This window comes from Chrysemys picta, chromosome 2 (assembly GCF_011386835.1).
Source record: "Chrysemys picta bellii isolate R12L10 chromosome 2, ASM1138683v2, whole genome shotgun sequence".
Lineage (NCBI taxonomy): Eukaryota > Metazoa > Chordata > Testudines > Emydidae > Chrysemys > Chrysemys picta.
The window spans coordinates 221,029,997-221,056,705 of record NC_088792.1 but is presented as its reverse complement, the minus strand read 5'-3'; the positions used below and the strand labels follow the sequence as shown (position 1 = coordinate 221,056,705).

General features: G+C 44.5%; 1 protein-coding gene and 1 long non-coding RNA gene across 2 annotated transcripts in view; one reads left to right on the top strand and one right to left on the bottom strand.

The window, feature by feature from the left end:
• PXDNL (peroxidasin like) overlaps positions 1-26,709 on the top strand; it is a 306,963-nt gene that overhangs the window by 104,159 nt on the left and 176,095 nt on the right. Inside the window, exon 2 of the mRNA XM_005279926.4 lies at positions 14,504-14,575. Within this exon, the coding sequence (XP_005279983.2) occupies positions 14,504-14,575 (72 nt within the window). The remainder of the gene's footprint in view (positions 1-14,503; positions 14,576-26,709) is intronic.
• On the bottom strand, positions 24,007-25,262 carry LOC135981712 (uncharacterized). Its single transcript, XR_010598862.1, has 3 exons — positions 24,826-25,262; positions 24,176-24,237; positions 24,007-24,080 (listed from the first exon to the last, which is right to left on the bottom strand). It is a non-coding gene; the product is annotated as an uncharacterized LOC135981712 (long non-coding RNA).

Here is a 26,709-nt window from a genome sequence, read left to right as displayed (position 1 = left end):
CCTAGACATCTTTTTTCCCCTCAGCCCAATGCTAGGCTTCTCTGCCCTTGAGAGCTTAAGGGGCCAGTGAAGTGGAACTGGGAAACTATTTCCAATACCTGCTGTGGGAGAGGCCAGGGAAGCCCTTCCTGGGATGGGAGAGCAGTGCCCTCCACCTTCCCTGTGCCCTTGCAGAGATAAGTTTTTTTAAAAGTTTATAGTTTTTAACAAGATAGAAACCTGTTAGGGCTTTTAGAAATGTAAATTGGGGGGGGGGGCATGGAAATGTGTCTAAACTGTAGAACTTAATAGAGAGGAAGATCTTTAACAAAGAGTTTTGAGAACTATCCTATAGAATTCTATAGCGGGGATGTAATTCTTTGTTGAATTCTACCAGGTGGTTAAAACAAACATCTACAGAAAGATTATCCCTTTTTTTTTTAAACTCCCCCCACCCCAGAGATAACCAAAGTTGAAAGAGAGGGTGTTCAGGGCCTTCTTGGCAGAGAAGATTTTGGGAAGGGGGAGTTAGGGGCGGTGTCAAAATTTCAACCTACTCCTCTGCCTGAGATTATGGAAAGGGCTTGGGGATTTTCACTTCCTCTGAGAGGGGCTGTGGCAAACATCAAGGAATTAGACTTTTTACAAGACTCCCCGGCTGTTTTTTTTTTTCCTCTCGTAAATTATGTTGTTTTAACAAAATCCTTTTTTTTTTTTTTAAGCCACAAAGCATTTAAAAATAAACCCAAGAGACTAGCAAAACTCCAGTTCCACTGACTGTATCTACCATGCTTTAAAGGCAAGCAGTTTTCTGGATAATGAGCCATCCCTTTCACCCAACATAGATAGAGGGTTTGGTCAATTAGGCAATGCTGAAGTGGCCATAATGACTTCAGAAAGGACTCACTTTTCTTTCGTGTTTTTTCAGTAAATGCAGTTGAGCCTTCTATTTTCAGACTGCTGCTTTCTGACCCTTTCCCCAGTTGCTCTTTTCTTTCTTTCTTTCTCTCTCTCTCTCTCTCTCACACACACAGTTTTGTAGATAGCTAATTTAATAACATTAGCTATTTTTAATCTCATATTTGGCATTGAGTCTTTTCCTTTCTCAGAAAATGTATTTCAAATGTCATTATGGAAGTGATTAAGATTTTGCATTTCTGATTTTAAAAAAAAACTGTTGGTGATGGAACCAAACTATGGGAGCAAAAGAAATCGTTGTTGCTCAGAAAGTGGTTGTTATTTTGATTAGAGCTGGACATCTGTGTATTCTTAGATCTACTAAATCAGGGCAGATGGGAAACAAAGCAATAGAATAATGTTGTTGAAAACTGCAGCAGATATAGCTGATTTCAATTCAGGCTTCTGTCTCTAAGTCCTGAGAGAGATTTCCAGGGAGATCCCTAGCAAATACACACCTGCAATTTAACCTAACCAGATGCCCTTGTTCCACAAAGATGCCCTTGAAAGAGCATTGCATTTAATTATATAGAACAAGCCTCTTAGGATTAACTGTTCTGTAGCAGGTGTAAATGTTCAGTGGTGTGTGCTCTGGGAATTCACTGCACTATTCCCATTAGTGGTAATAACCTACTTCCTCCCACACCCTTTGCTTAAGATATATCAGACTAAGAAAAGATCCATCTGTCCAGTACACTTTTCTGATCCAGGGAAAAGTGGAACTTGTTATAATATTGTCCCAGAGCAATTACTGGCACAGCCATTCTATGAGGATAGATGTAGCAGTGCTTGGTTCTATAATCCACAATTATGCATAACACTAACACTTTGCACTCCCGGGGGTATGTGCTGGGCTCCATGGAAGCAGCTCCAACAAAGATTCATTCGCAGGATCTGGTTCTTGTGTAGCATCTTCAATCTGAGGATCTCAAAGGCCCAGATCCCCAAAGGGATGTCCCCTAAATCCCAGATTTAGGTGCTACTACAATCCACAAAACCCCCACTTGGCGGATGCTTAACACTCCATTTTTACATTGTAAAAAGTGTCGTAGGTGCCTAAAAGTCTGTCTCTGTGGGCATGCACCCTGCTGGCCTCTGGACACCTAGGACAAGCCTATGCCCCAGCACAATCCTCACACCAGGTGAACCTAGGCATTGCCCTGCCTGTCTTGCCTGCAGGGCACAATCCGATAGGTATTCTTGGAGCACGCCTTCAAACACATAGGGGAGGAGGAGGCCTCCCTTGTTACCGTTAGCCCAGGAGCTCGGGAACTCACCCAGAAGCTGGGAGTTCCCAATTCAGTGCCCCTCTGTGCCTGACGAGGAGAAGAGTTGAACAAGGGTTCTCCCCTTCACAAGTGAGTGCTGTAACCACTGGACTGTGGGATCTTTGGATATGGGCCTCCTTCAGCCTCTCCTGTTGAAGTTTTTCCACTTTGTAGTAAATATGCATTGAGCCAGAGAGAGTGAGAATGATTTTATAGTGCAGTGGTTAGGGCATCCCCTACTGACTAGCATATACAGTTTCTAGTCTAATGTTCTGGATTTTGTGGATTCCATTTTCAGGTGCCTGTCTCTCCCTATAGCAGTGGTTGTCAAACTCTTGTATTGGTGACCCCTTTCACATAGCAAGCCTCTGAGTGTGACCCCCCTTTATAAATTAAAAACACTTGTTCATATATTTAACACCATTATAAATGTTGGAGGCAAAGCGGGGTGGAGGCTGACAGCTCATGACCCCCCATGTAATAACCTCATTACCCCTCAGGGGTCTCGACCCCCAGTTTAAGAACCCCTGCCCTATAGGGAGCCTAGGTCCCTAACCCAGGGTTTGTGGATTCCACTGGGTGGCTCAGCATTACAAGATGTAAGTCCCTTTGTGGATCTGGCCCACAGTGCTTTACAAAGGAGGGTGCCGACATATGAAAGGGAAACTGTTTTATAGGGCATTAGCGTGACATGCATTTATCATGTGCTACCAATATTTCAACAAGGCACTGCCATTGAAATGTCTCGCTGGCTTACGAGTGCAAGACTGGGGAATCTATTCATTTTGTTTTCTCATTTTAAAAAATGTTTTTTTTTTCTCATGATCGCATCCAAAAAGGGAAGCAAATCCACTTGGCAAACAATGTATGTTAAGCTGCATGAAGCCGCAAGTTGCTGAAAATGATGATACTTTGTTCTGGAAATATATACAGAGTGTATTGCTAGCTAGCCTAGCATAGAGTTCAGCTTGGGTAATGGAAGGGAGGGGGGTGTCTGGGAGAGTATCCTGCCTCAGCAAATTTTTGGGTTTGATGTGGTCTATTCTGAAGGCAAACAGTTTGCCCTTCAGAAAAGTCTTATGACTTCCAGGGATAAGCAATCTCTGCAATAAATCATTTAGTAGTATCCAGAGGAGGAGTGGACTCCTTCAGGGGAATGAAGAATTTCCCACTCCTCCCTTCACTTTGGTGTCAGGAGCCCTCTCCAGCATATCACTAACTTTCTCAAGACCACACAGCAAGCCAATGGCAGAGCCAGGAGTAATGGGGTCCTGCAAAATGTAAAACAAAATGTTGCCAAATTTGCAAATTCCCAGTCCCCTTTAAAAGTTTGGGTTAACTCAGATAAAATACCCCTTTCCTAGTCCTTCTCCTTAACCTTCAAACTCTGCTGAAATCCATCTCATCTGGTCTAATATCTATTGGGCCAACTGATGTCCCCAAATCTTGCAAATGTTGGAGCTTTCTTGGGGTTAAAGGTGTGAAATGATGCTTTTGGGAGAATGTGTGATGGGGAAATCCCCAGAGAGTGTAAGATCCGAATATGGCAGCCAGCCAGAATCCAATAGAAATAGCACCAGACTTGAAACTCCCCCATAATCATCTCCATTAGGAGTCCAGTTGGGGAGTTGGGATCTGGGTCAAAAGGAGGTAGTTGGTCACTTGGGATTTGTAAAGAGGGAGTTATGAGGCAGGAGAACGTTTGGGGAATTTGTGAGATCTGGAGTTTTGAATCCAGAGGAAGAAGAAGTGGAAAGGAGAAAACGTAGTTGAATTGGAGTGGGGGCAGAGATAGAGAAATCTTAAAAATGAAGGTAAATTTGGATAAGCATCCAGACTTATTCAGACTTAACCACTGAACTTTTTCAGTAATAAAAAAGTGGGTGGTCCTTGCAGAAGAAAGGTTTTCATTTTAGTGCTTCATTCTTTCTCCCTGGTGGAGATGGAGCCATCAAAGACATAAATCAGGTGGTAGTCTAAATCTTTCCTGACAGTATTTCTTGTATATTGCACACTTCACCAGTCATGTCTTCCAGTGAGCAATTTGATGTCTGTCAAAATATATTTTTAATATTTATCCATGTTGCATTGGTATGTAATATATGCAAGATCAAAACCATAATCAAAAGGGTCCCTGAGGCTGAATGATGTTAGGCCTATCATATATCATCTCTCTGTAGAGCTATAGGGGACAGATGTGATAGTTGAATCATGAAACATAATTGCAGAGAAGTGACGTTATGAAAAGAACAAAGGTTTCACAAAAGCTGTTGCCATAAGGCCCTAGATTAATTTTTGAGTAGTCCTATGCAAGTCATTCTGCAGCATTTAGAGTAACAAATGGTAGTGGTGAATAGACCGCTAACTCATGCTAATTGCTTTTGACACACATAATTTTCTAACACCCAATCACTAATCATATATGATGACTACCATGAGCAGAGCAGCAAGGTTACAATGCCCAGATGTTGAAAGGCTACCAACTTAACTGACAGCTTCATTATTCTTCCTCGCATGATCAAGTTTCTCTCTTCTTTTTATCTACCTCAGACAGAAGTAGAGAAATTGAATAACATGAGAACTATTGACATGGGTTAGAAGCGTTGCTTGTTTTTAACACTAAAATCCTCAAAGCAGTCTTCTAAGCATAGACCATAGATTAAGCCAGTCCTAAATCCCTTTAGAACTCTGCAAAAAAAAAAAAAAAAAAAATTCAAGTTTTCCATGGCCTTGTTGTGGTACCTGTGGCACAGCGGTAAGTAATATTTTGGGCTGTGTGCTGAATTGGAACTACAATGTACACATAAAATATTTGTTCTTTCATATTGTGTGACTAGAAACACAGAATGTATTAAATTTCTTTATGTTCTGAAGCATAACCTTCTTGTGTACTTGTTTAAGTCTTTATTTTGGTGATCCAATCTCTAGGATGACAGGCTGAGACTGTGGTAACTGGGGTTGAAGTTTCTGCTGTGCTCACAGACTTCCTTTTGGATCTTGGGCATATCACATAGTCTCTCTGTGCCTCAGTTCCTCATCTTTAAAATTGAGATAACAGTACTCTAATGGTATTGTTGAGAGGATAAATTCTCTGAATTTTTTGTGTATTTTTGTTATAATAGTAAGAAAGTATTTAATACATACTGTATTTAGTTTAATGGGATTTAGAACTGGAAGCAAGGAGAAGCCAGCACTATATGACCAAACAGTTTGTGGTCCACTATTAAGTGTTCTGTAGACGGTAAGAAGCTCACAGTCCATGGTTTGGGAATTGCTGTCTTATAGAACATAGTAGTTACTTAAAGAGATTAATTTATTTCCTGCTAAATGCACTTTTGCTGCTCTTTAAATCATTAACATTTTGTTGAAAAATGGCAAGTAACTTTTGTGAAAAGATTCTGATTTTTTCAGATTTTGCCACGTGATTGGGGTTGGAGAATGAACACTGAAATACTTTCAGCTTTCAGTTTTTTCTATACTTTTGTCAGCAAATCCTAAGTTATAGAACCCTGGTGTTCTGTTGCTTGATCCTGCATCCTTAAAGTCAATGCATGTCACCCTCCTCCCCCCATTGAACTTGTATAGGAGCAGAATCAAACCCTTGGAGTAGAAGTTCCTTAGTTTCATCTGCAGTGCCGGCAGACCAGGTGCCAGCTCATGTCAAGGTCCCCGTGCCTCAATTGAAAACTGCTCAAAGCACAACTGGAATCATTGTGGCTCTCCTGTATGTTAACATTGTCAAAATAGGTTTTAGAATTATAACAATGTGTTTAGGGTTTAGATTTTATTGAATGCTTGTGAGTTGCTGAATGTGTTAATCTCACCTATAATATATATGTAACTTATTGTAAGATAATATTTGAGCGGTTGTATTGTAAGCCTCTGTGACTATGTAAATCACCAGACAAGAGAGAAACATCAACTTAGTGTAAAGTGCTAATCTGCAACAGAAAGTGTTATGTCCTGCACACAGAGCCGGCTCCAGGCACCAGCCTAGCAAGCTGGTGCTTGGGGTGGCAGATTTCAAGGGGCGGCATTCTGGCCGCCCTTTTTTTTTTTCCTTTTTCTTTTTGGTTTGCTGCTCCGGTCACCCTGAGCGCCCTACAGCAAGCCCGGCAGGGCAGCCTGCCTCCTTCTCTCCCAGCAGACCGGAGCGGCGTAGAGCCCTCCCAGCAGGCGGCGCGGAGGGAGGGGCCGCGTGGCGAGCGCCCCGCTGAAGCCCTGGCCGCCCTCCTTCTCTCCTCCCCCCCCCATTCCCTCCTCCTCCCCCCGCTAGACCGGGCGTGCACTCCGCTGCACGTCTGCAGCATTGGGAGTCCCCCTGCACCCTGGCTCCAGCTGCCCCGCAGGTTTTTTTTTTTGGCTTTGCTTTGCTGCTGTGTTTTTTTGTTTTTTTCCCCCTGCTTTGCCGCTCCCGCCGCCCCGCGGGTTTTTGTATGTGTGCGTGCACGCGCGCTTTGTCGCTCCGACTTGGGGCGGCAAAAATGCCAGAGCCGGCCCTGCCTGCACAAAGGGAAAGGTCCATCAACACTAGACAGATTATTGCGGGACAACACCAAGGACAAAAAACTCAGTTGTCCTGCTTCCCCCACCCCCTCTCAAGATGAATCATGCAAGTGAATTCCTCCCATCAGCTGAGTTTGCAGTTCAGAGTACATGGCAGGTGGGAGATAAAAACCCCAAGTGGAAGGAACTGATTATCTATATGCTGCTTAGGCTCTGGGGGCAAGGTTTCTAGGCATAAGCAAGGGGTCCCCAGCTGCTCAGCCTGGGTTAGCCCTAACAGACATATAAGGCTTGCTTATTACAGAAGCTTCTATTGATTTTTTTAAATTTATGATTGTAACTCATTTGTGTGTGTGTGTGTGTGTGTGTGTATATATATATATATATATATATATATACATTTACCTTGCTTTAACCTTGTCAATAACTAATTTCCTTTTCCTATTTAATAAATCACCAGATAATTTATTAGAGGATTGGCTACAAACATAGTCTTTTGTCTGAGATCTAAGATGCAATTGACTAGGGTATGTGACTGGTCCTAACGTGACTATTGCTGTGATTTTTGGTGTGACCATCTGTCACAAAAGGCATGCTCACCTGAGTGGCTAGACAGATTGGAGTACCCAAGTGGACTGTCTGTGACTCCATGTTAAGGCTGTTACAGTGCCTGAGGAGTTTACAATTGATAACTGGTTGGTGAAATCTGGGTGTAGAACTCTCAACCAATTTGGGGTTTGTGTCCTGCTTCCTAATAGTCAGCTTTGAGGTTGGTAATCATGCCCTTGAGTCACTTCAGGCAGCTTGACACCATTCTTGCTTTATATTATTGAACTCTGACAGTGGACTTGATGATAACACTTAGCAATTTAGATCTGTAAATCTCAATGTACTTTACAATGTGATGTGAAGTATTATTATCTCCACTCAGCATATGAGAGAACTGAAGCACAGAGAGGTTGTGATATAACCAAGGTAACATTGAGTCAATGTCAGAGCTGCAGAGAGCTCAGTCTCCTGATTTCCAGTCCAGTGCTACATTCATTGGATCACACTGCCTCACCTGCACCCCAGGCAAACCCATGAAATCATGGTTTATGGTAGAGCTGATGACTCTGAAGTCTCGGAGACTAGGAAATCATTACAATAGCGAAAGGATAAGGTTTGAACCAAACACTGAAAGAAACAAAGCATAATGCTGATGGTCTGAGTTGGCATGGGGAGGATCTGAATTTTGGTGCTAGTTTTGCTCCCAACTTCCTTCTATTAGGAAGGCCTGGGAATATTTCAGAGAGACAGCACTCAGTTTTTACTAAGGGTTCCTCACACTCCTCTGACAGCCAGGAGCGGCGAGTTGTATGGGCCCATGGTGCCTGGGCTCCAGCAATATTCAGGGCTTGGGGCTCGGCTCCCGGCTCCACCAATGTTTGGGGCTGGGATTCTCCAGCGGCCCCGCCTGTCGCCCCCCCCCCCCGCACCTTCCCCGGCCCCCACTTGTTGCCCCCGCGCACCTCCCCTGTGTCCCAGAGTGTCCCCACCTCTCCCCTCCAGCTCCCCGCTGATTCCATTCTGCTGTCTCCTGGCATCAACTGCCGCCGCAGGGTCCTAATGCCCCCCCCATCCACAAGTGGCAGAGCAGGCTGCCCTTTCCCTGCCCTTCTGCCTTGGACCCTTCCCTTTTCTGACAGGACCCTCCACCAGCCCTAGCCCTGAGCCCCTCCCACACCCAAGCCCCTCATCCCCAGCCCCAGACAGAAACCTCATCCCCCACACCCAAACCCTCTGCCCCAGCCCTGAGCCCCCTCCTGCATCATGAACCCCTCATCCCTAGCCCCACCCCACAGCCCTCACCCCTGCAACCCTCCCTCCACACCCCCTCCCACCCACAAACTCCATCCCAGAGCCTGCACCCCCAGATTCCCTCCCCCACCCAAACTCCCTCCCAGAGCCCAACCTCTCACCCCTTCTGCACCCAAACTCCCTCCCAAAGCCTGCACCCCTCCTGCACCCCAAACCTCTGCCCCAGCCCAGGGCCTGCACCCCAGACCTCCTCCCCCCACCCAAACTCCCTCCCAGACAGGGCCAACTCCAGACCAGCATTCCAAGCAGGTGCTTGGGGCAGCAATCTGCAAGGGGCGGCATTCCCTGTGTTTTTGCCGCCCCAAGCAGCGCGCCAAATTACCGCCGCGGACGGCGGGGACAGTCCGTGTGCCGTTAGGGCGGCACGCATGTTTCCGCAGCGGCGGCAAGTCAGTGACAGCTTCTATGTTCATCTCCCCGCAGCAGCAATTCGGCGGCTTCTGTCTTCCTGCTGAGCAGGTGGTGGGCGGAATTTGGGGGGGCAGGTTCTGGGAATCAACAAAATTTCTACAAACTTGCATCCCTGCCCTTTCTCAGAGGCAGCTGGCTTGTCTGAGGGAGGGAGGCTCAGATTTTTTGCATAAACAATTCTTTATTTGACTGACTAGCACAGGGTCGGCAACCTACGGCATGCGTGCCGATTTTGAGTGGCATGCTGCCTGCCCGGTGAGAGGAGGAGGAGGAGGGGCGGAGGGGCCGGAAAGCACCACATTGGGGGAAGAAGCGGGGGAGGAGGGAAGCTTGGCTGCCGCAGGACCAAGCTTCTGCCTCCTGCCCCCGCAGGGGAGAGCGGTGGGGGTGGGAAGTCCCGGCCCCCTGCCCCACTCAGCCCCCCCGCCCACCGCTCTCCCCTATGGGGGCAGGAGGCAGAAGCTTGGTCCTGCGGCAGCCAAGCTTCCCTTCTCCCCTGCTTCTTCCCCCAGCATGGTGCATTCCGGCCCCTCCTCCTCCCTGCCTGCTATGGCCCTTGTGAGGGGGAGGGGGAGCAGAGCAAAGCTGAGCGGCAGCATGCTCGCTGCTCCGTAGAGGAGGCAGAGAGAGGTAGGAACGGGCCTTGGGGAAGGGGGTGGAACAGGGCATATCCCTCCCAGCCCCTTGCCATGAGCGGCTCATGGTAGGGGGCTGGGAGCACCCCCACAAGCCGAGCACCCCAGCCTTCTGCCCTGCACCCCCACGCCTCCCCAGCCCTCTGCCCTGACCTCGAGTCACCCCCAACACCCACCCAGCCTTCTGCCCTGACCTCAGGTCCCCCCAACATCCAGCCTTCTGCCCTGCACCTCCACACAGCCCCCAGATTTATAGAGAGAGACCTTCTAAAAAACGAAGAACAGGAGGACTTGTGGCACCTTAGAGACTAACAAATTTATTAGAGCATAAGCTTTCGTGGACTACAGCCCACTTCTCATCCGAAGAAGTGGGCTGTAGTCCACGAAAGCTTATGCTCTAATAAATTTGTTAGTCTCTAAGGTGCCACAAGTCCTCCTGTTCTTCTTTTTGCGGATACAGACTAACACGGCTGCTACTCTGAAACTTCTAAAAAACGTTAACACGTATTACCGGCACGCGAAACCTTAAATTAAAGTGAATAAATGAAGATTCGGCACACCACTTCTGAAAGGTTGCCTACCCCTGGACTAGCATATAGCCCTCCTATGGCTAAAATGACAGACAGGTTTTACATGATATTTTGATGTAAGGAGCAGATAGAGGGATAAAATGGAGAATGCTCTGAGGGTGAGAAGTGCAAAGCGATCTTATGTCTCATACTAACTTCTAAGTAAAAACGATCATTGTATAAACGATACAGATTTCTGAAATCATTTTTGTCTCCTGAATCTGACAAATTGAGGACTTCATTGGGAATGGAAAATGAAGCCATCCTTTGCATCAGAGATATATATTTTACCAAACATGTTTCAGATTAAGTACTTCTAAATTTGTACAAGACACCACTTCCACATATGCAAAACTGATGTGTTTCTCCATGGATCATGGCAAAAGAATGATTTCATATGAAATGAATATGGAGATTCCTTACTAAAATCTCATCTCCTCTCCCAGCTGGCAGGGAGGAGGCTGTGCATTCTGCTTTGCTTGAGAGATAGTGCGAAGAAGAAATAGCAACCTTGGTGGCCAGCCTAAGGGGTGAAGCGGACATCTTGAAAAAAATTATCCATTAGTCCTCCTTAGCTAGAGGCTGAGGGATGAGAGGCAAGGGTGTCCTTTGTGAGAGAAAAGAGTGCACATTTGTGGAATAAGCAGTCTTTTATTTGACTGACTTCATAAAATGTCATGTATTTGAAAGGATGAATACTCTGCAGTGACATATCCTGGAAATGGCTGGCCATTGCAGGCTAAAGAAAGTAGAAAACTTTAGGCTGAAGTATTTTTCATCTAGAATCTTGTATCCATGAAAGGTTTAGTTTTCCTTTTTAGATTAGTAATGCATTTTGCAATGAAAACTAGAGCGAATGTAACAAGGCACAGCTTTAGAATGTTATAATTATATGTACATTTTTATGGGCTTTCCAACTACCATATATTCTCCTGTGGCAAATAAACATGAAGCAATCATCTAAACATTTCACTTACGCAAAAAGGATATTTGCATGAGCTTCACAAACTGACAAATACAAAAATGCTAACTACAAATGTTTAGAAACAGTGTAAGCTAGTGTCTCATTTACAGAAGGGAGCTCACTCTGCCAACTTATTAAGACCAACCAGATCTGGCACAAGTCTGTAGATGTTAGCTATTCCAGTAGCAGTTGGATAATGGGATGATCTTTCAAATGACTGCATTTTTGTAGATGAGGAAAAAATAGAAGGGAAATGAGTATCACTTTTCTTTGCCTTTTGATAAATGAGTTGGAATTCTCTTCCAGGATGTACTATATCCTAGAGAGGAAAGTCGGAGGCATTGGTGGATGTGAGGAAAAAGTAAAATGAACATGCACAATTTAGATGGTGTTAGCTAAATTATTAACATTCCCTGACAGACAGTATAGTGTAGGAATAAATGCAAGGCAATTCAAAACAGTATAAGCTACAGACTTAGGGAAGTACTTGAGTTTCTAATAGAATAAGCATACTGTCTGCAAAAAGCTAGATTTTAAATGCGCTCAGGTTATGGCACAAACTAACACAAGCCAAAATATTCAAAGTTAAGTCTACTGTCATAATGATACTCCTTGGAGTAAGGGAATAAAAGAGGCATGATTTAGTGGCCTTCTTCACTGAGAGGCACAGTGAAAGCATCAGAGGGGAAAGTTTTGCCCATGATTCCTTATGTACAAATATACATTTAATCCATCAAGGGGAGTTAACTTTGTTTTTCTAGTGTATGATTTAGGTGCAATGTGTCACTAAAATAGCAACAGTCCCAATTGCTTCTCACTGTTACTAGTGATTGTTTTGGTAAGAGTTGTTGGAGCATGGAGAAGACAGTGCATTGTCTGGGAACCAGAAGGTTGGCTTGTCTATATTTCCATGCTGTAGGTGTTTATTGAACCATTGTATTGTACGACAAAAAGAGAAAGCAGTCTTGTAGCATTTAACAAAATGTTTATGTGCATCAAAGGCCATTTTTTTAATTGTTTGATAAGATGATCTTGGCATTCTGAGTTTCATTAAATACAATAAGCAGAGAAAAGACAAGCTGAAGGTTTGGATTGATAACTGGAATTACTCACAAAGGAAGCCTCCTCTTACACCTAGCCTCAAAATACACCTAGATTTCTTATCACAAGTTGAAATGAAATGTCATATAATTAATTGCATATTTTGTTACTTTTTTGCATACTCCCAACCTTAAAAAGTAGTGTGTCCATGGACAGTAAATGGGAGTACTCATGAAAATATTAAGATGGCTAAAATGACTATTAAAATATATAGGACTTTTTCACTTTTATCCAGAAAAATTTGCAGCATCTGCCCAGTCATTGAGAACTGGGTCATGTTTAGGAGTTGGCTGAGTAGGCTCTCTTGAGATTTAACAACCCGTACGTAGCAGCCAAGTAAAGAGCTCGCCCCTATAAAAAACAATATAAAGAATGAACACTAAGAAAATGAGAGACCCAGACATAATCTCTCTTACGAGGGGAGAATTCCCTTATGGAGCTATTCAATTTCTGTTTTCATGCTCAGTCAGAGCCTTTTTTCTAATTGTAGCTGGGTGGTCACCCCGCTCCGGTCCAGAGGGGTTAAAAACAGCCTTGGGAGGGGGCTGTGGCTGGAGAAAGCAGCTTTTAGGCTGAGCTGATTGGGGGAAGTGGCTGCAGCTGGGGCCACGCCCCAAACAGACTCAGCTGGCCATATAAAGGCCAGGGCAGCCAAAAGGTCAACAGTCTCTCTCTGCACTCAGAGAGAGAGAGAGAAGGGCCTGGCTGCAGGGAGCTGAGATATAGTGTACCTGGGTGGAGCAGGGCTGGGGAAAAGCTGAGGAGCTCTGGCCTGGAAAGCCCCAGGCTGTGGCCTAGTAGAAGGCCCAGGGGTACTGGGGGTTGCAGAGGGCAACCCAGGGATAGGCCGAAGCAGCAGCTCCAAACCCACCCTTGCCAGTGATGAGTAGGCTGATATTGCAGTCTGCCCCTGGGCGTGGGGCTAGATGAAGACTGGCAGTAGCCTGATACTGAGGCAAGTTGGGCATAGAGGGTGGGGGTTCCCCTGGGAGGGGGAGCCCCAGTTAAAGGGACAGCGGGGTCCTGGGAGGGACACGGGACCAGTGACAAGGTGGATCACTGGCCTGCAGAGGGTGCTCCAGGCTGGAAATTGAGCTAATTCCCTGAAGGACCAGCAGGAGGTGCCGCAGGGGTAAGTCCGCTCTTCTACACTAATCCTCTAGGTCTACGCTGTTCATCCATCAAGCTCATCTCTTCAGAGTAGGAAGAAGTAAATATGTGAGGTGATTAGTGTTAAGGAAAAAGTACAGGTATGACTTTTTGGGGAGCAGTATAAAGGAAACATTTTAGAACCTAGGTACATTAAATTCATCCATCCATTTGCAATTCCCTTTAATCACTTTGGCATTTGAACCTTGTATTTTTATTGTAAACCAGTAATGTCCTTTACAAATTAACCCAAAATGTTTTCCTTCAAACTAAATTAGAGTTAAAATGAGACACCTTGGAGCTTATTCTAAACCACAGACATTTCTTTTAACCAGAAGCGGCTGTTTCAGCAGGTTTTCTAGTAATTTTAGCCTAATAATAACTAGTATGGAATCATGAGTCTTCTGCTGAACTGAGTTTATGGGAAACCATAATGAATGGTGATCTCTCTAAAGGAAATTTAGTAGAGTTTGTCAACAGATACATGCAGCTTCCTGTTTTAAGTGAGCTAGTTCTTTATTTTGCAGGTGTGTGTCCAGTAGTTTGAACCGTAGTTACCAGTATACATACAGTATAAGTATTCCATGCTTTCTTTTGTAATCTCTATGAAACTGTCACAGACGCTATGATGAATTTATTTGTTATGTCAAACAGCCGGTGGCCTGAACCAATAGGCATATGGTGAGGCTGAGTCGTGTTGTTCTTACTTTCTCCTGGTAAGGATTGCCCAGGTTCAGCTGAATTGTTTCTGAAGAGTGTAATATTAAAGGGACTTTGTTTGCAAATGGTACCATGGCAGTAGCTCTGCCCATCCATTTAAGTTCCTGTAGAGGGGCAGGGTGTTCACCCGATGAAGAGTAGAAAGCTGGTACGGAGGCAGTGATTTGAAATGACTTGTGTGTGGGCATGGAATTACTGTCAATTGCCATTGCTTCTCCCTTTGTTCTCCATTTACTGGAATTCTGTGATCTGTCACATGCGTAAGAGAAGGGTGTAGAGATGCATTAGCTTCACATATTAAAAGGAACCCCCCCCCAACACTTAGCAGTGACGGGAAGGAAGTCAGAATGATTAATTTTAAATTTCCAATTCTTTCTTTTCCAGGGATTTGCGGTTTAACAGAATACGAGAAATCCCAGAAGACACGTTTAAGAAATTGAAGCAGCTGAACACTCTGTAAGTCTCTGCGATTTGCTACTGGCATTCTGTCTGTGGACTGCACAGTACTCAGCGTTATTATTCACATGCTGTATGTCTAGGGTTGAGCTGGTCACATTTCTTGTTGCAAATATTATTCCGTTTGTGAATTATTTGTGAATCAATTCTGCTGTCTGCAAATATATTTTTGTTGTTTGTAGGTATTTAGAAAGTAGATTGGACAAATCTTTTTCATCATATAGGGAGCATGAACTTGTCATGCTGCTTTTCTCATGGTGTTTGTGATTGGTTATTTAAATCACACTGTTATCACTGAGGTTGTATTTGAGGTCATGCCCAATGTGCTAAATGTGATATAGATAGGAATACAGTCCTCACCACAATGAATTTCCAATCTAAACAGGATGTTGCTTCTGTACCCTGAAACTTTCTAGGTAACAGGGTCATGAAAGACTAATAAGCTATAATGAATAACATGCTTCTGGTACAGATTTTCAGATGAATAATCCCATTGTTCTAAAGTCTGGGAAACTTTTGGATTCACATACATTTTCCAAAATAACTGGCATTCCATCTGAATATGCACAAATAATTTTACACCATAAACACCAGCAAGGTGAAGATAACTTTTTTATTTGTGATTCTGTGTTTGCATTATTCAGTATACAGAGACAAATCTTGCTCCATCCTCTGTAGCTCTTTTGCAGTGGATTTGAGTCCCAGTTCAACAAGAAATTTAGATATATGCCAAACTTCAAGCATGTAATTATTCCCATTGGTTTCAATGCCTGTGACTACTCATATGCTTAAAGTTAGACACATGCTTAAGTACCTTACTGAATCAAGTACATGATGCTCTTGTATTGTGCAGAGAGAAATGGTTGTAGGTTACACATAAGGCTCTTTTGAAGACAGAGTATAAGAAATGTTCTCGGTAGGAAAACTTTAAATTGTAGTTGCCAAAGTACACAGGAATCTTACTTCAGAAAATTAATTTAAATTGACTTGGATTTGAGTCCTGTCATATGGACTGAGAACTGGTGGAAATACCATAAACAAAGGGTAATGAAGTTAAATGTCAATGTACTGAGGGGAAGGGAAGTGACCCCTGAGTTCTGCAGGGACTGGTGTTAAACAGAGTCTCTCTTTTAACATCTCTAATGATCTGGGAAGAGGTGGGTGTGGGTGTGTAGTGGGTGGCGGGGAGGCAATAAAGCATGTACATTACAATCATTATTCTAAATTGGGAAAGCAGGAAATCAATTGAAATTTAGCCTGGAAAGTACAAGAGAACATAGCTGGAGAAAGTAACCTGAAGCCCAGAGTTTTGGTGTGTAAGCAGTCAGGACAAGCTCTACCCTGATATCTGGTGGTGGATGTCCTGGGGAACTTGGACCCTCCACTGTTAGAACTAGAAATGCAGGGGCCTATGCCAATAGCCAAGGGTCCCTCTCCATCCGTTGCTCAAGAGGATGTCACCCCTACCATGGCAACAGAGATTACCCTGTCTCGTCTATTGAGAATAAGACCAGTAAAACGGTTAATTTATCCTGCACCTGGGGTGACTAGTGAGAAGCCAATACATTAGCGCACTTTAGCTTCCACAAGCCTGTGTGCTAATCTGAGGCCCTTTGGAGGGGACCAGTGACTTGGTATAATAGGAAATGTGATTTGTCGGGACGACAAATTCTCGGCTGGGGGAAAGATGTAAGCAGAGTCAGGATGAGCTCTAACCTGATATCTGGTGGTGGATTGTGGCGAGTTGTGGAAAAGAACTTCAGGGGCTGATCTTGTTTGCATAGGCACACCCACCCCGCCTAGCATGAGCCCAAAGCAGCCCAAATGGTCACTTTGGCAGCTGTGGGATCCCCAGTTTCTCTGTTATTGGGGCAGGAAGAATTAAGTGTTGTTACCCTGATTATGTGAATCAAGGACAATGGAACTGTTTTATGACAGAGGGACTCGCCATCAACTAAGTGGCACTTGCTAGACAAGGGACATGGGTTCCAAAACCCAGTGAATTAAGAGAGGCTGGGGACAGGTATGTGTACCTGATAGTCTCCCCACTTATATCCGAGCTAATTTTGATTCTATTAGGAGTCTAGTTACAGGCTGCTGAGCTGAATTCACTTTGGACCAATGGTGCACCAGCACTGAGAGACTCCTACTACAAGCTGAAATCACTAAAGAGCTAAAATTACTAAGAGCTGAAATTGCTGAGTGCTTTGGGGGGAGAGAGGGCTGAAGATATATCGCAGAGCGGCTGGCAGAGTAGAGCATGTTTGTGGGATGGCTGGAGCGGCTCGTGGGATGGCTGGTGGAGTGGAGCGGCTGGTGGAGCAGAGCAGTTCGCGGAACAGCTGGAGCGGCTCACGGGATGGCTGGAGTGGAGTGGCTGGTGGAGCGGCTCATGGTGAAGGCTGCAGCAGAGCCCCACAGAGGCAGTCAGCCTCGGACCATGTAAGGTGCCCCTTAACACCCCTGCGCCCCTCCCCCACATTTCCACCCTGGCTGGGAGGTAAAACTCTGCAGATAAACTTTTGAACTCTGGGGCTGCACTGACCAGGGACAGAGACTTTTGGAGTGTTGAACTTAAGACCCTGTGGGGAAAAGGACACTGCCAAACTTACTTGGGGGTGGGTCTTTTGCTCATGGTTTGTGTTATGAATCTTGTTTGTGGTGTTTCCCCAACATAATGCCGCATTGTTTCCCTCCTTTATTAAAAGGATTTTGCTACACTCAGACTCCATGCTTGCGAGAGGGGAAGTATTGCTTCTTAGAGGTGCCCTAGGGGTGGTATGTAATTGTCCCAGGTCACTGGGTTTGCATTGTTATTGAAATGGAACCCCTAGATACTGAACCCGGCCCTTGTTGCTGCCAACTCAGATGAGCAGAAGGGTTACAGGTGGAATGGTATTACTTGCAAATCAGTAATGCAGGAAAGCAGTTAAGGTTGATAGTGGACACAAGTTGAGATGTAAAGGTGGAATAAGATATGGAAGAAGAGGGGAAATCAGTAATGTATGGGATTAGATATATAGAGAAATAACATACCACCAAGTGGATGATAGTAGCTCTATACACAGCAATGGGGACACTCCTCCTAGAACGTTGGGCTCTTGTAACAGGGTGGTCTTCCCATTTAAGAGCTGACTGGGGCCAGCCAGTCAGCTCTGTTCATTAACCAGACACAGCTGAGATGTAGATAGGTGTTCCCTCCAAAGGGCCAGGCTGTCAGCAAGGAGAGGGGAATGGGAAGAAGAAAAGTCCCTAGAAGAGGCTGCCAGAATCTCCCTGGAGAAGGAAGCTTCTGGGAAAAAAGGCCTCCTGGAAGGCATTTAAAATTGCAGGGAAGGACACTGCAAGGCCTGGGAGTTAGGAGCACAGAGCATTCAGAAGGGGCCCAGTGAGGGGGGTTGAATTTAGATTTTCGTGTGTGTTTAGTAAAAGACCTGGCATGGAAATTCAAGACTGACACAGAGGGTGGTGGTGGCAGAAGATCCTCTGTTTGATTTCTAGTCCATTAGATGTCGGGTTTGGACTCTCAGTACTTTATTTTAGGACTTGCAAAACTTGATGTTCATTTTAATAAATGAGCCCTACAAGGGTGTTATGGAAATGAGGAGTTTGTGAAGTCCCTGCTCAAGATCCAGAGGAGGCAGGGGAGAGAAGGAGGCAGAGAGCTGCAATGCTAGGTCTGGCCACAAGTGGGAGTTCCAGTGTAACACAACTTCTGTCTGAAAGATGTAGGGTGACCAGATGTCCCAATTTTATAGGGACAGTCCTGATTTTTGGGTCTTTTTCTTGTAAAGGCTCCTGTTACCCTCCCACCTCCTGTCCTGATTTTTCACACTTGCTGTCTGGTCACCCTAGAAAGGTGACAAATTAGGAATTCTGCTCCAAAAGCGATGAAATATCTGGAAGAATTGACTCCTGAAGAAAGGTTCAAACTGTTGCATGCATATAACTTGGCCAAATGATTACAGTGGGCCCAAACTTGCAGTCACTGCTCATACTTAGCTCCCACTGAGCATTTCATACACTACATGTTCTTTGCCTTTACCTTTATATATTCTCTTTATGTGACTATTTGGTATCTGCGGACTATCTTTTCCTTCACTGCCTTACTGCAGGCATGTTTTTTCTATTTGTAGTCTCAAAAAATTAGTAAGAAAATATTTTAAAAACCTAAACCATCCTGTTGGTTTTCATGTAAATTAAGAGCAGGGTTCATTTGGAGCATTAGTCCCAAAGTGGGATTAGTGAAACCCTAAAATATCTCATTTTTGAGGTTGTTTTTTAGGGTATAATACCAAGATTCCCACATGGAGACCATCTAGATGGGCACAAAGCTCTAGGCTGGAAAACTGTATTTAAAGATTGGGGCCTAAATTAAGACCAGTTACAGGTGAAGGGGGAAAAGGAAACAGAAGGCTCAGATCTTTCATTGGGATCCACTAATGTGGGGTCAGGGCACAAGATGAATTTAGAAAGAAAATTTATCTGACTGCCTAATTCCCACATTGTTTTGTTGACCACTGTATTTCACATGTCCCAGGTTTGCTCAAAATTGGTTAGATTCAAACAAAGGTTCCTGAAATTATGTGAATGTGGCTCAAATTTCAAACTTTTTTGTTTTGTTTAAATGTACGCAGCTCAACTGACTTTCATTCTGCTGCCTTAAATTTTGCATGCAGTTTCAACTGGATAAGGTATTCTTTACTTCCTGTCCTAAACTGTTGGGTAGAGTGTTGTGGAATTTTAGACAGTTGGTGCATTCTATTCTGGAATTGATTGCATTTCAGTGGTGGTGGAGTATATATTCCATTACATCACATTTGTAAAGAGTTTTGGGTTCCGTTGCAATGAGATGAGCTATCTGAATGCAAGCTAGTATTATGTTTTCAAAATCCATGTGATTGATCATTTCAATCTTCCAGAAAAATGCCAGCAGATATAGTCAGTATGTAGTTTCTGGAGGTTGACAGCGGGAAGGATATAGAAAATAAACTCAGTGGGTTGGATAAAAATAGTTTGTAACGAGGGTGCCTTCTTCCAGAGAGGATATTGATAGACTCCCGAGAATGTCAAATACTACGTTGGACTTGACCTTTCAAAGATACTGTATTTTATTATTTTGTGCATACCACTGCCACTGTATCATTCTTCAGCAAATGAAAGCTTGCAACTAATTCTGTAGATATGTTTGTGTGAAATATACCCCAGTAAAAGCAGCAATTAATGTTTTAAAACTTTAAAAACTCTCAGTTCTTAACAATAAGAGTTTCTCATTCATTCAGTAATTATTGAGTTATAGAAGTGTTACATATAGAAAATCCCTTCCTTCAGATTTGACTCTCACATTTAAGCATGTCTGTTTTATTTCCTGTCTCTGGCTCCTCGTGTTCACAGCATTAGTAGACATATCAAAGAAGTGTTCAAACTGAAAACAAACTCAGAGACTTTATGGGCAGAAGAAGCCATCATGATCAACTAGTCTGACCTCCTGCACATTGAAGGTCACAGAACTTCACCCACCTACTCCATTAATTCAGAGGTCATGGACCTGTTGCAGAAGTCCTCAAATACTGATTTAAGGACTTCAAGTTACAGAGAATCCACTATTTACTCTAGTTCAAACCAGCAAGTGATCAGTGCCCCATGCCGCAGAGGAAGGCAAAACACCTTCAGACTCTCTGACAATCTAACTTGGGGCAAAATTCCTTCCTGACTCCAAATATGGACAGTCAGTTAGATGCTGAGCATGTGGGCAAGACCCACCAGCCAGACATCTGGGAAAGAATTTTCTGTAGTAACTCAGTGTCTTCTCATCTTGTGTCCCATCTCTGGCCATTGGAGATATTTGCTAATAGCAGTTGTAGATGGGCCATATGTAAAGATAAGATTATGCCACAGAGGTCCCGGAAGTCACAGATTTCATGATTTTCAGAGACCTCCATGACATTTTTCCCTTCATCCCTTGGGGGGGGCGGGGCTGAAAATGTCAGCTCGTGGGGGGCCCTGGATCTCCGAGCTGCCGCATGTGGTAGTGGGACCCTGGAGCCCCTAGGCACTGCAGGACATGGGGGCTCCCCAGATCTCCAAGCTGCCGTGGGTGGCAGGGACCCCGGAGCTCAGTTGCCACTGCGCCAGGTGCTGGGCCTACTCCCCACGATGCAATGGGGCTTGGTCTCTCTTCTCTCCCCTTCCCCCAGGGCTTGAGCTTCAGTAATCCTCCCATCAGCTTCCTTTCTCCCCTGCCCCCATTATTTTTAGTAAAAGACAAAGATTATGGCCGCCATGAATTTTTGTTTACTGACTGCAATCTGTTTGTGACTTTTACTAAAAATAATCATGACAATCTTCACTTTAGCCATATGTCATTGTAGGCAACCTCATCATACCATCCCCTTTATAAATTTATCCAGCTCAGTCTGGAAACAAGTTGTTTTTTGCTCCAACTAGTTAGGTTTTTTGCCCCCACAACAACAAACCAATAACACTGTTAAACAAAATCAGTGGAAAAGGCCAAGGAATCTGGATAATCTCTGGGTTGTCAAAGTTCCAGTTTGCTTTAACACCAGCAGGAAAAAAACTCTACATTTGGTTTTTGGTAACTCTGTAATGCGATCATGGTTACAATGAATGCAACTTGAAGTACCTGGCAGTTTCAATAGATGTACTTATGTATCAGCTACCTGTGTCTTTCTGTCAATGTCTCCCTGTTTATTTCTGAATAAAGAAATCAGTGTTGCACTGCTTATCTCTAAGTGTAAGTAAAACATCATATATAAACTGTAAGGTATCCGTATACTAGTAGATAATTAACTAGATGTGAATTGAGTGTCCATAATTGAATGAGTGCTTTATAAACCTGGGCATCTTGCATTCTAAAATTTTCTGTTGGATGTTGAAGGCCTGAAGCGTGTCTATCAAAGTCAGTTGGAGACTATTCATTGCCCGTGCAAATTGGATCAGGCACTAAATGGATCTAAGTTTTATTCTGCCTTCTTAACTACACAATATTCAGAATGTAACTATTGCTGTATCAACAGGTAGAGCCGACAATAGAGAATATTTTTACAAATAAAAATGCTGAGTTTTTTCACTATTATTCATGAACTCATATTAATTATTAAGAATTTGAACAATTGAGACCTCTTTATAAAACTGTTCCTATTCTGACATGTCATCTTTTGCATTCAAATTTGTTTCTTTGAAATTTTGTACAGAATTCATTTTGTTACTTCCTATATAGTATTCAGCATGGAGAACAAAACAAACAAAAAAAGTCAAATAGTATTCAAAGAAATCATTCAGAGCCTGACTTATTCGTATTGCAGAGCATCTGAAACTCCTGAGACTTCAGCTAGAGTTGTGGGTGCTCAGTACTTCTGAAAACCAGGCCCTTTAATATTTAGAAGAAAATTAGCAGAAGTTGTGCACATGATTCTCCCCTCCCTTTCTTAGTATGTGTCCTCCATGGTTTTGGAAAGACTTAAGCCTTGTTGTTATATATTAGGGTTACCATATCTCATAAATAAAAAAAGAGGACCCTCCACGGGCCATGGCCCCGCCCATTTCCCCACCCCTAGCCCCGCCCCAACTCTGCCCCTTCCCCACCCTAACTCCGCCCCCTCCTCCCTCCCACTCCCAGCCAGGGGGAAAGGGCTGCCCCAGTGCTACCAGCATCACAGTTTCCCGGGCAGCCCCCAGACCCGGCGCCCCCAGCCGGCGCTTCCCCAGCGCAGCTGGAGCCCGGGAGGGGAAGCGCCCAGCCGGGGGCGCAGGGTCTGGAGGCTGCCCAGCAAACCGTGAAGCCGGTAGCGCTCGGGCTTTGGGCAGCCCCTATGCCTCCGGACCCTGTGCCCCCAGCCGGGCACTTCCCCTCCGGGGCTCCGGCGGCTCTGCGTAACTTACACTGTATAAGTTACACAGAGCCGAAGAGGAGCAGAGCCCCCGCAGCTGGAGGCTCTGCTCCTCTTAGGCTCTGTTTAAGAGCCGGGCTGCCCGAGCGCTACCGGCTTTGGGCAGCCCCCTGCCTCCAGACCCTGCGCCCCCAGCCGGGCACTTCCCCTCCCGGGCTCTGGCGGCGCAGGGTCTCGAGGCACGGGGCTGCCCGAAGCCGGTAGCGTTCAGGCAGCCCGGCTCTTAAACAGAGCCGCCATTTTCCCGGACATGTTCGGCTTTTTGGCAATTCCCCCCGGACGGGGGTTTGCCTGCCGAAAAGCCGGACATGTCCGGGAAAAAGAGGACGTATGGTAACCCTATTATATATTTATTTTTTAACTCTATGCTTAAAACAAACTCAGGCTGTACATTTTGCAAATGTCTTGCTCCTTAACCCCTGGATTGCTTATTAGATATGCTCATTGCAGAATAATTTAGTATTTTGCTGCACGTAATGTCATTTCAACAAAAGTAATTGGACCCCTATGACAGAATGAAGGAACCCTGCAAAGGATATGGCAAGACAAGGCTTAAAATCCTGGCTCAGACAACCAAAGGCACCGCAGGTGCTGGCAATTAGGCTGTCAGCATTCCCCTTAGGAAACCCTATTGGCTGTCAAGGGTAACTGCCAGTAAGCAGCTGTGTTACCAGAGGGTGAACATAAAAAATCCATCAGGAAGAGAACTGTTTGTCACTGCTGAAAGCTTGAAGAATCTAGATGGGTGTTTTTAATGGTCTTGCTTGCAGTCTGATCTTGGAAAGATATTTGCTTTGAGAGGTTCTGAGAGCCCTCAACTCCTTTTGAAGGCAATGGACCCAGCTGACAGAAGGATACAGTGAGGAAGTTCATGCCTCTTTTTCAGTCTGAGCCCTGGCTGATAGAAACCTTTATTTTAGGATAATTGGATTTCTCAGTTTGCAGTTTCCTCCTAGTACAAACAGCCAGCCCACTAACTGCCTTGTCATAATCCCCTTCAAAAATATAGCATATCATGTTCAGCAGACTGAATGTATTCATTTCTGATTAACATAGACTCAGATGCTTCACCCATTACTCATGAGACTGGCCTCTGGACAACCAACAACTGGAAACATCACAGATTTCCCTCCCCTCCCCCCATTTCTCTTTCAAAACAGCCACTGGTGAACAATTGGAAGTTCATCCTCCATTACTGAGAGAAACATGTTGCCCAAAGGCAAATGAACATATTCTCAAAGCACTTTTTGCTTTCAAAAGCACACGAATCTGTGGTGCTGTGTGTAGTTCATATTATACAGGCTGCTGATTTTGTTTTTTCTGCAGTTGCTATTCATTGAATTGTGACTCCTTTAATCAAAGCTGATCTGAGTGTTCCCATTGCTCAGGGAACAATAAAAAGGACAGCTCAAACCTACTTGTTGAATCTACCACAGCTGTGCTATTGCTAACTATAGACCTCATCCAGAAGAATTCAGTGTCCCATTCCTGAGTCATCTGACCCCAGTAGAAGATGTCTCACCTTATTTGTGTTAGCAGTATCTGGAAACTTAAGTGGATTTTGTCATGTCTTCTACCTTGCTTGCTAAGAAACCCTGAAATGTAAAGTCAAAGTTTTCTTAAAATCTCATACTGTCTTCAATAGGTGCAGATTTTATTGAAGGCCAAGATGAAGCAGTTTTAAACCTACCTAAAGTACTACCAGACAATCTGTGGGATGGAAGAGTAACTCTGACCAACAGAGATGATAACCTAGAACTCAAGCAAAAGTTCTTATTTTAACAGTGCATGTTAAAATGAGCCAAAGAAGTTTTAAATATATGCTACAAATTTAAGTATTTGGGTTTGGAGCAAGTTATAAAGCACTATTGCCGACTTCAAGAGATGAAAAATCATGGGTCGGATTCCCAAAAATCATGACATTTAAAAGTTATTTATTTATTTTTTTAGGTCAGTCTCTTGATTTTTTTTGAACCCCCCCCCTGCCCATCCCTAGGCATGTGACAATTAGTGTTGCCCGCTCTCCCACATACTGGATAACATGATTTTGGCCCCTGCTGCAGGAGCTCTCACCCCCATATCTGCCAATCTCCTGCCCAACAATTAATCCTGTCCCCCAGTTCCCCATCATTTCTCTCCCCATCAAACCCCCTCAATTTAGTCCCCCCCCCAGTTCAGTCCCCCAGCCTCCATCATCACCACCCTATCAGTGCAGCTCCACTACCCCCACTGCCCTCAGCTCACCCTCCCAGCATTCACCCCATCTGCTCGGAAGTCACCATCAATACAGCCTCCCACTCCATCAGCCCTCACCCTCCTCACTTCAGTCCCCAGCCTTACCTCTGCTCCTTAGGGTTCTTCACCCTCCCCAGGCCTGGAAGGCAAGTTGCAGCAGGGTTCCCCTCCCACTTCCCAGGCTGGCAGGGGAGCAGCCAGACGGGACTGACAGTTGGAGCCCTGGCCACACCTGGGGCGGCTGAGAGGATTTCTAAGTAAAATTAAGCCCCACTTTGAGAACTCTCAAATGACAGGATTTCTCCCTCCCCCCCCCCCGTTGATTCAATTACTTGTTTGAGTGTTGCACCCCCTCCTTCTTTATATCTCAGATTAAGTTTCTTAAGCACCAGAATGGGTTACCTAGGGAGGTGGTGGAATCTCCTTTCTTAGAGGTTTTTAAGGTCAGGCTTGACAAAGCCCTGGCTGGGATGATTTAGTTGGGAATTGGTCCTGCTTTGAGCGGGGGGTTGGACTAGATGACCTCCTGAGGTCCCTTCCAACCCTGATATTCTATGATTCCCTGCTGGGGTGTAGCCATGCTGCCTCTCCCGCCCCCTTATTAGCTTGATAGCTTTGTTTATCTGATGTGTAAGTTAATTCTCATTCCAAAATCTTCCAAAGTGCTTTTGCCATTAACTGCCTGGTGGAGAAACCACATTGCTTTGTTTACTATTTACCAGGTAATTCCTGGTTGACTGGACACACATTTGTGCCCCGGATGATAACAAAAATCCTGACATTTGAGAGTTCTATGGTGAGATCATGAGTGAGGCTTAACCTTACTCAGAAATCATGAATCTCACAATCCGTTCCTGAGAGTTGGTGTGTCTGTAAAGGCAGAGCTAGTGGTATTTTGTTCACATGTGAAACATCCGTAATGCTTCAAAGTGCAAGCCTAGTTTGTAAAGTGACTACATAAAAATGGTACCTTCTGTACACCCTTAGGGACATATCTGCTTACTTATGTGACTACATATTTTAAAAATGGTTTTCACTCCTGTTATCCCTTCAGAGCCAACACAGCTAAGAAGCATTAGCTGGATTTGATTTAGTTGCATAAATCCTCAACAGAGTTGCTTAGTAATTCTAATTACAGGAGTAATTAGTTACACCTGTGGAAACCTAGATACCTATCTGCACAGGTGTTACTGAGGGTATAATTTAAAACTGCTGAGAGCAGAATTTTAGCTTCAGAATCTTTCTGACTGGTGATGATGCACAAAAAAGAACCCACCTTGATTATCAGGTGCCAAATTGAATGTGCAGGATTGGTAATTAGAACCTCAAGCATGTATCTGTTTGCAAAATGGAGCACCTTTGATATAGGTGTCATGGAGCTGCAATAAACACCCACAGAGACATTTTTAAAGTCACTTCCAAAATAGGAACATGCTTTTTAAAAAAAAAATAAAAATAAAAAAAAAATTCCCCTCTCAGTTAACAGTTGGCTCCTGTGGGGCCACAGTTGTCCTTTTCAGTAGCAGACTTTCTTGTAAGTGGAAATGCCAGCTGATAATGAAAGGAAAGTGCTTGCAATTATAGTCCAATATTAACTTCTTAAAGTCTGAATGCAGAAAAACCACTGGAGCTCCCTGAGCTGTCACTAAGGCCCTGCCTACAGTGGCAAGTTTGTGCACAGTAAAGCTGCTTTACTGTGCTGTAACTGCCGAGGTGTGCACACTGCCAGCCACTTATTGCACAGAAACTATACAGTTGCAGTGCTGTAAAAAAAAACACCACTCAGATGTACAGCTTTCTGCGCCGGGGGTACAGTGCCGCAGTGCCAGTGTAGACATCCTGGTCAATTACAGTGCTGCGATTGGCCTCCGGGAGGTGTCCCACAATGCCTGTTCTCGCCTCTCAGGTCATAGGTTTGAACTCTACTGCTCTGCCTTCAGGTGACAACCATCATCCCCATCCTGTACATTCCTTTGGAATTTTGAAAGT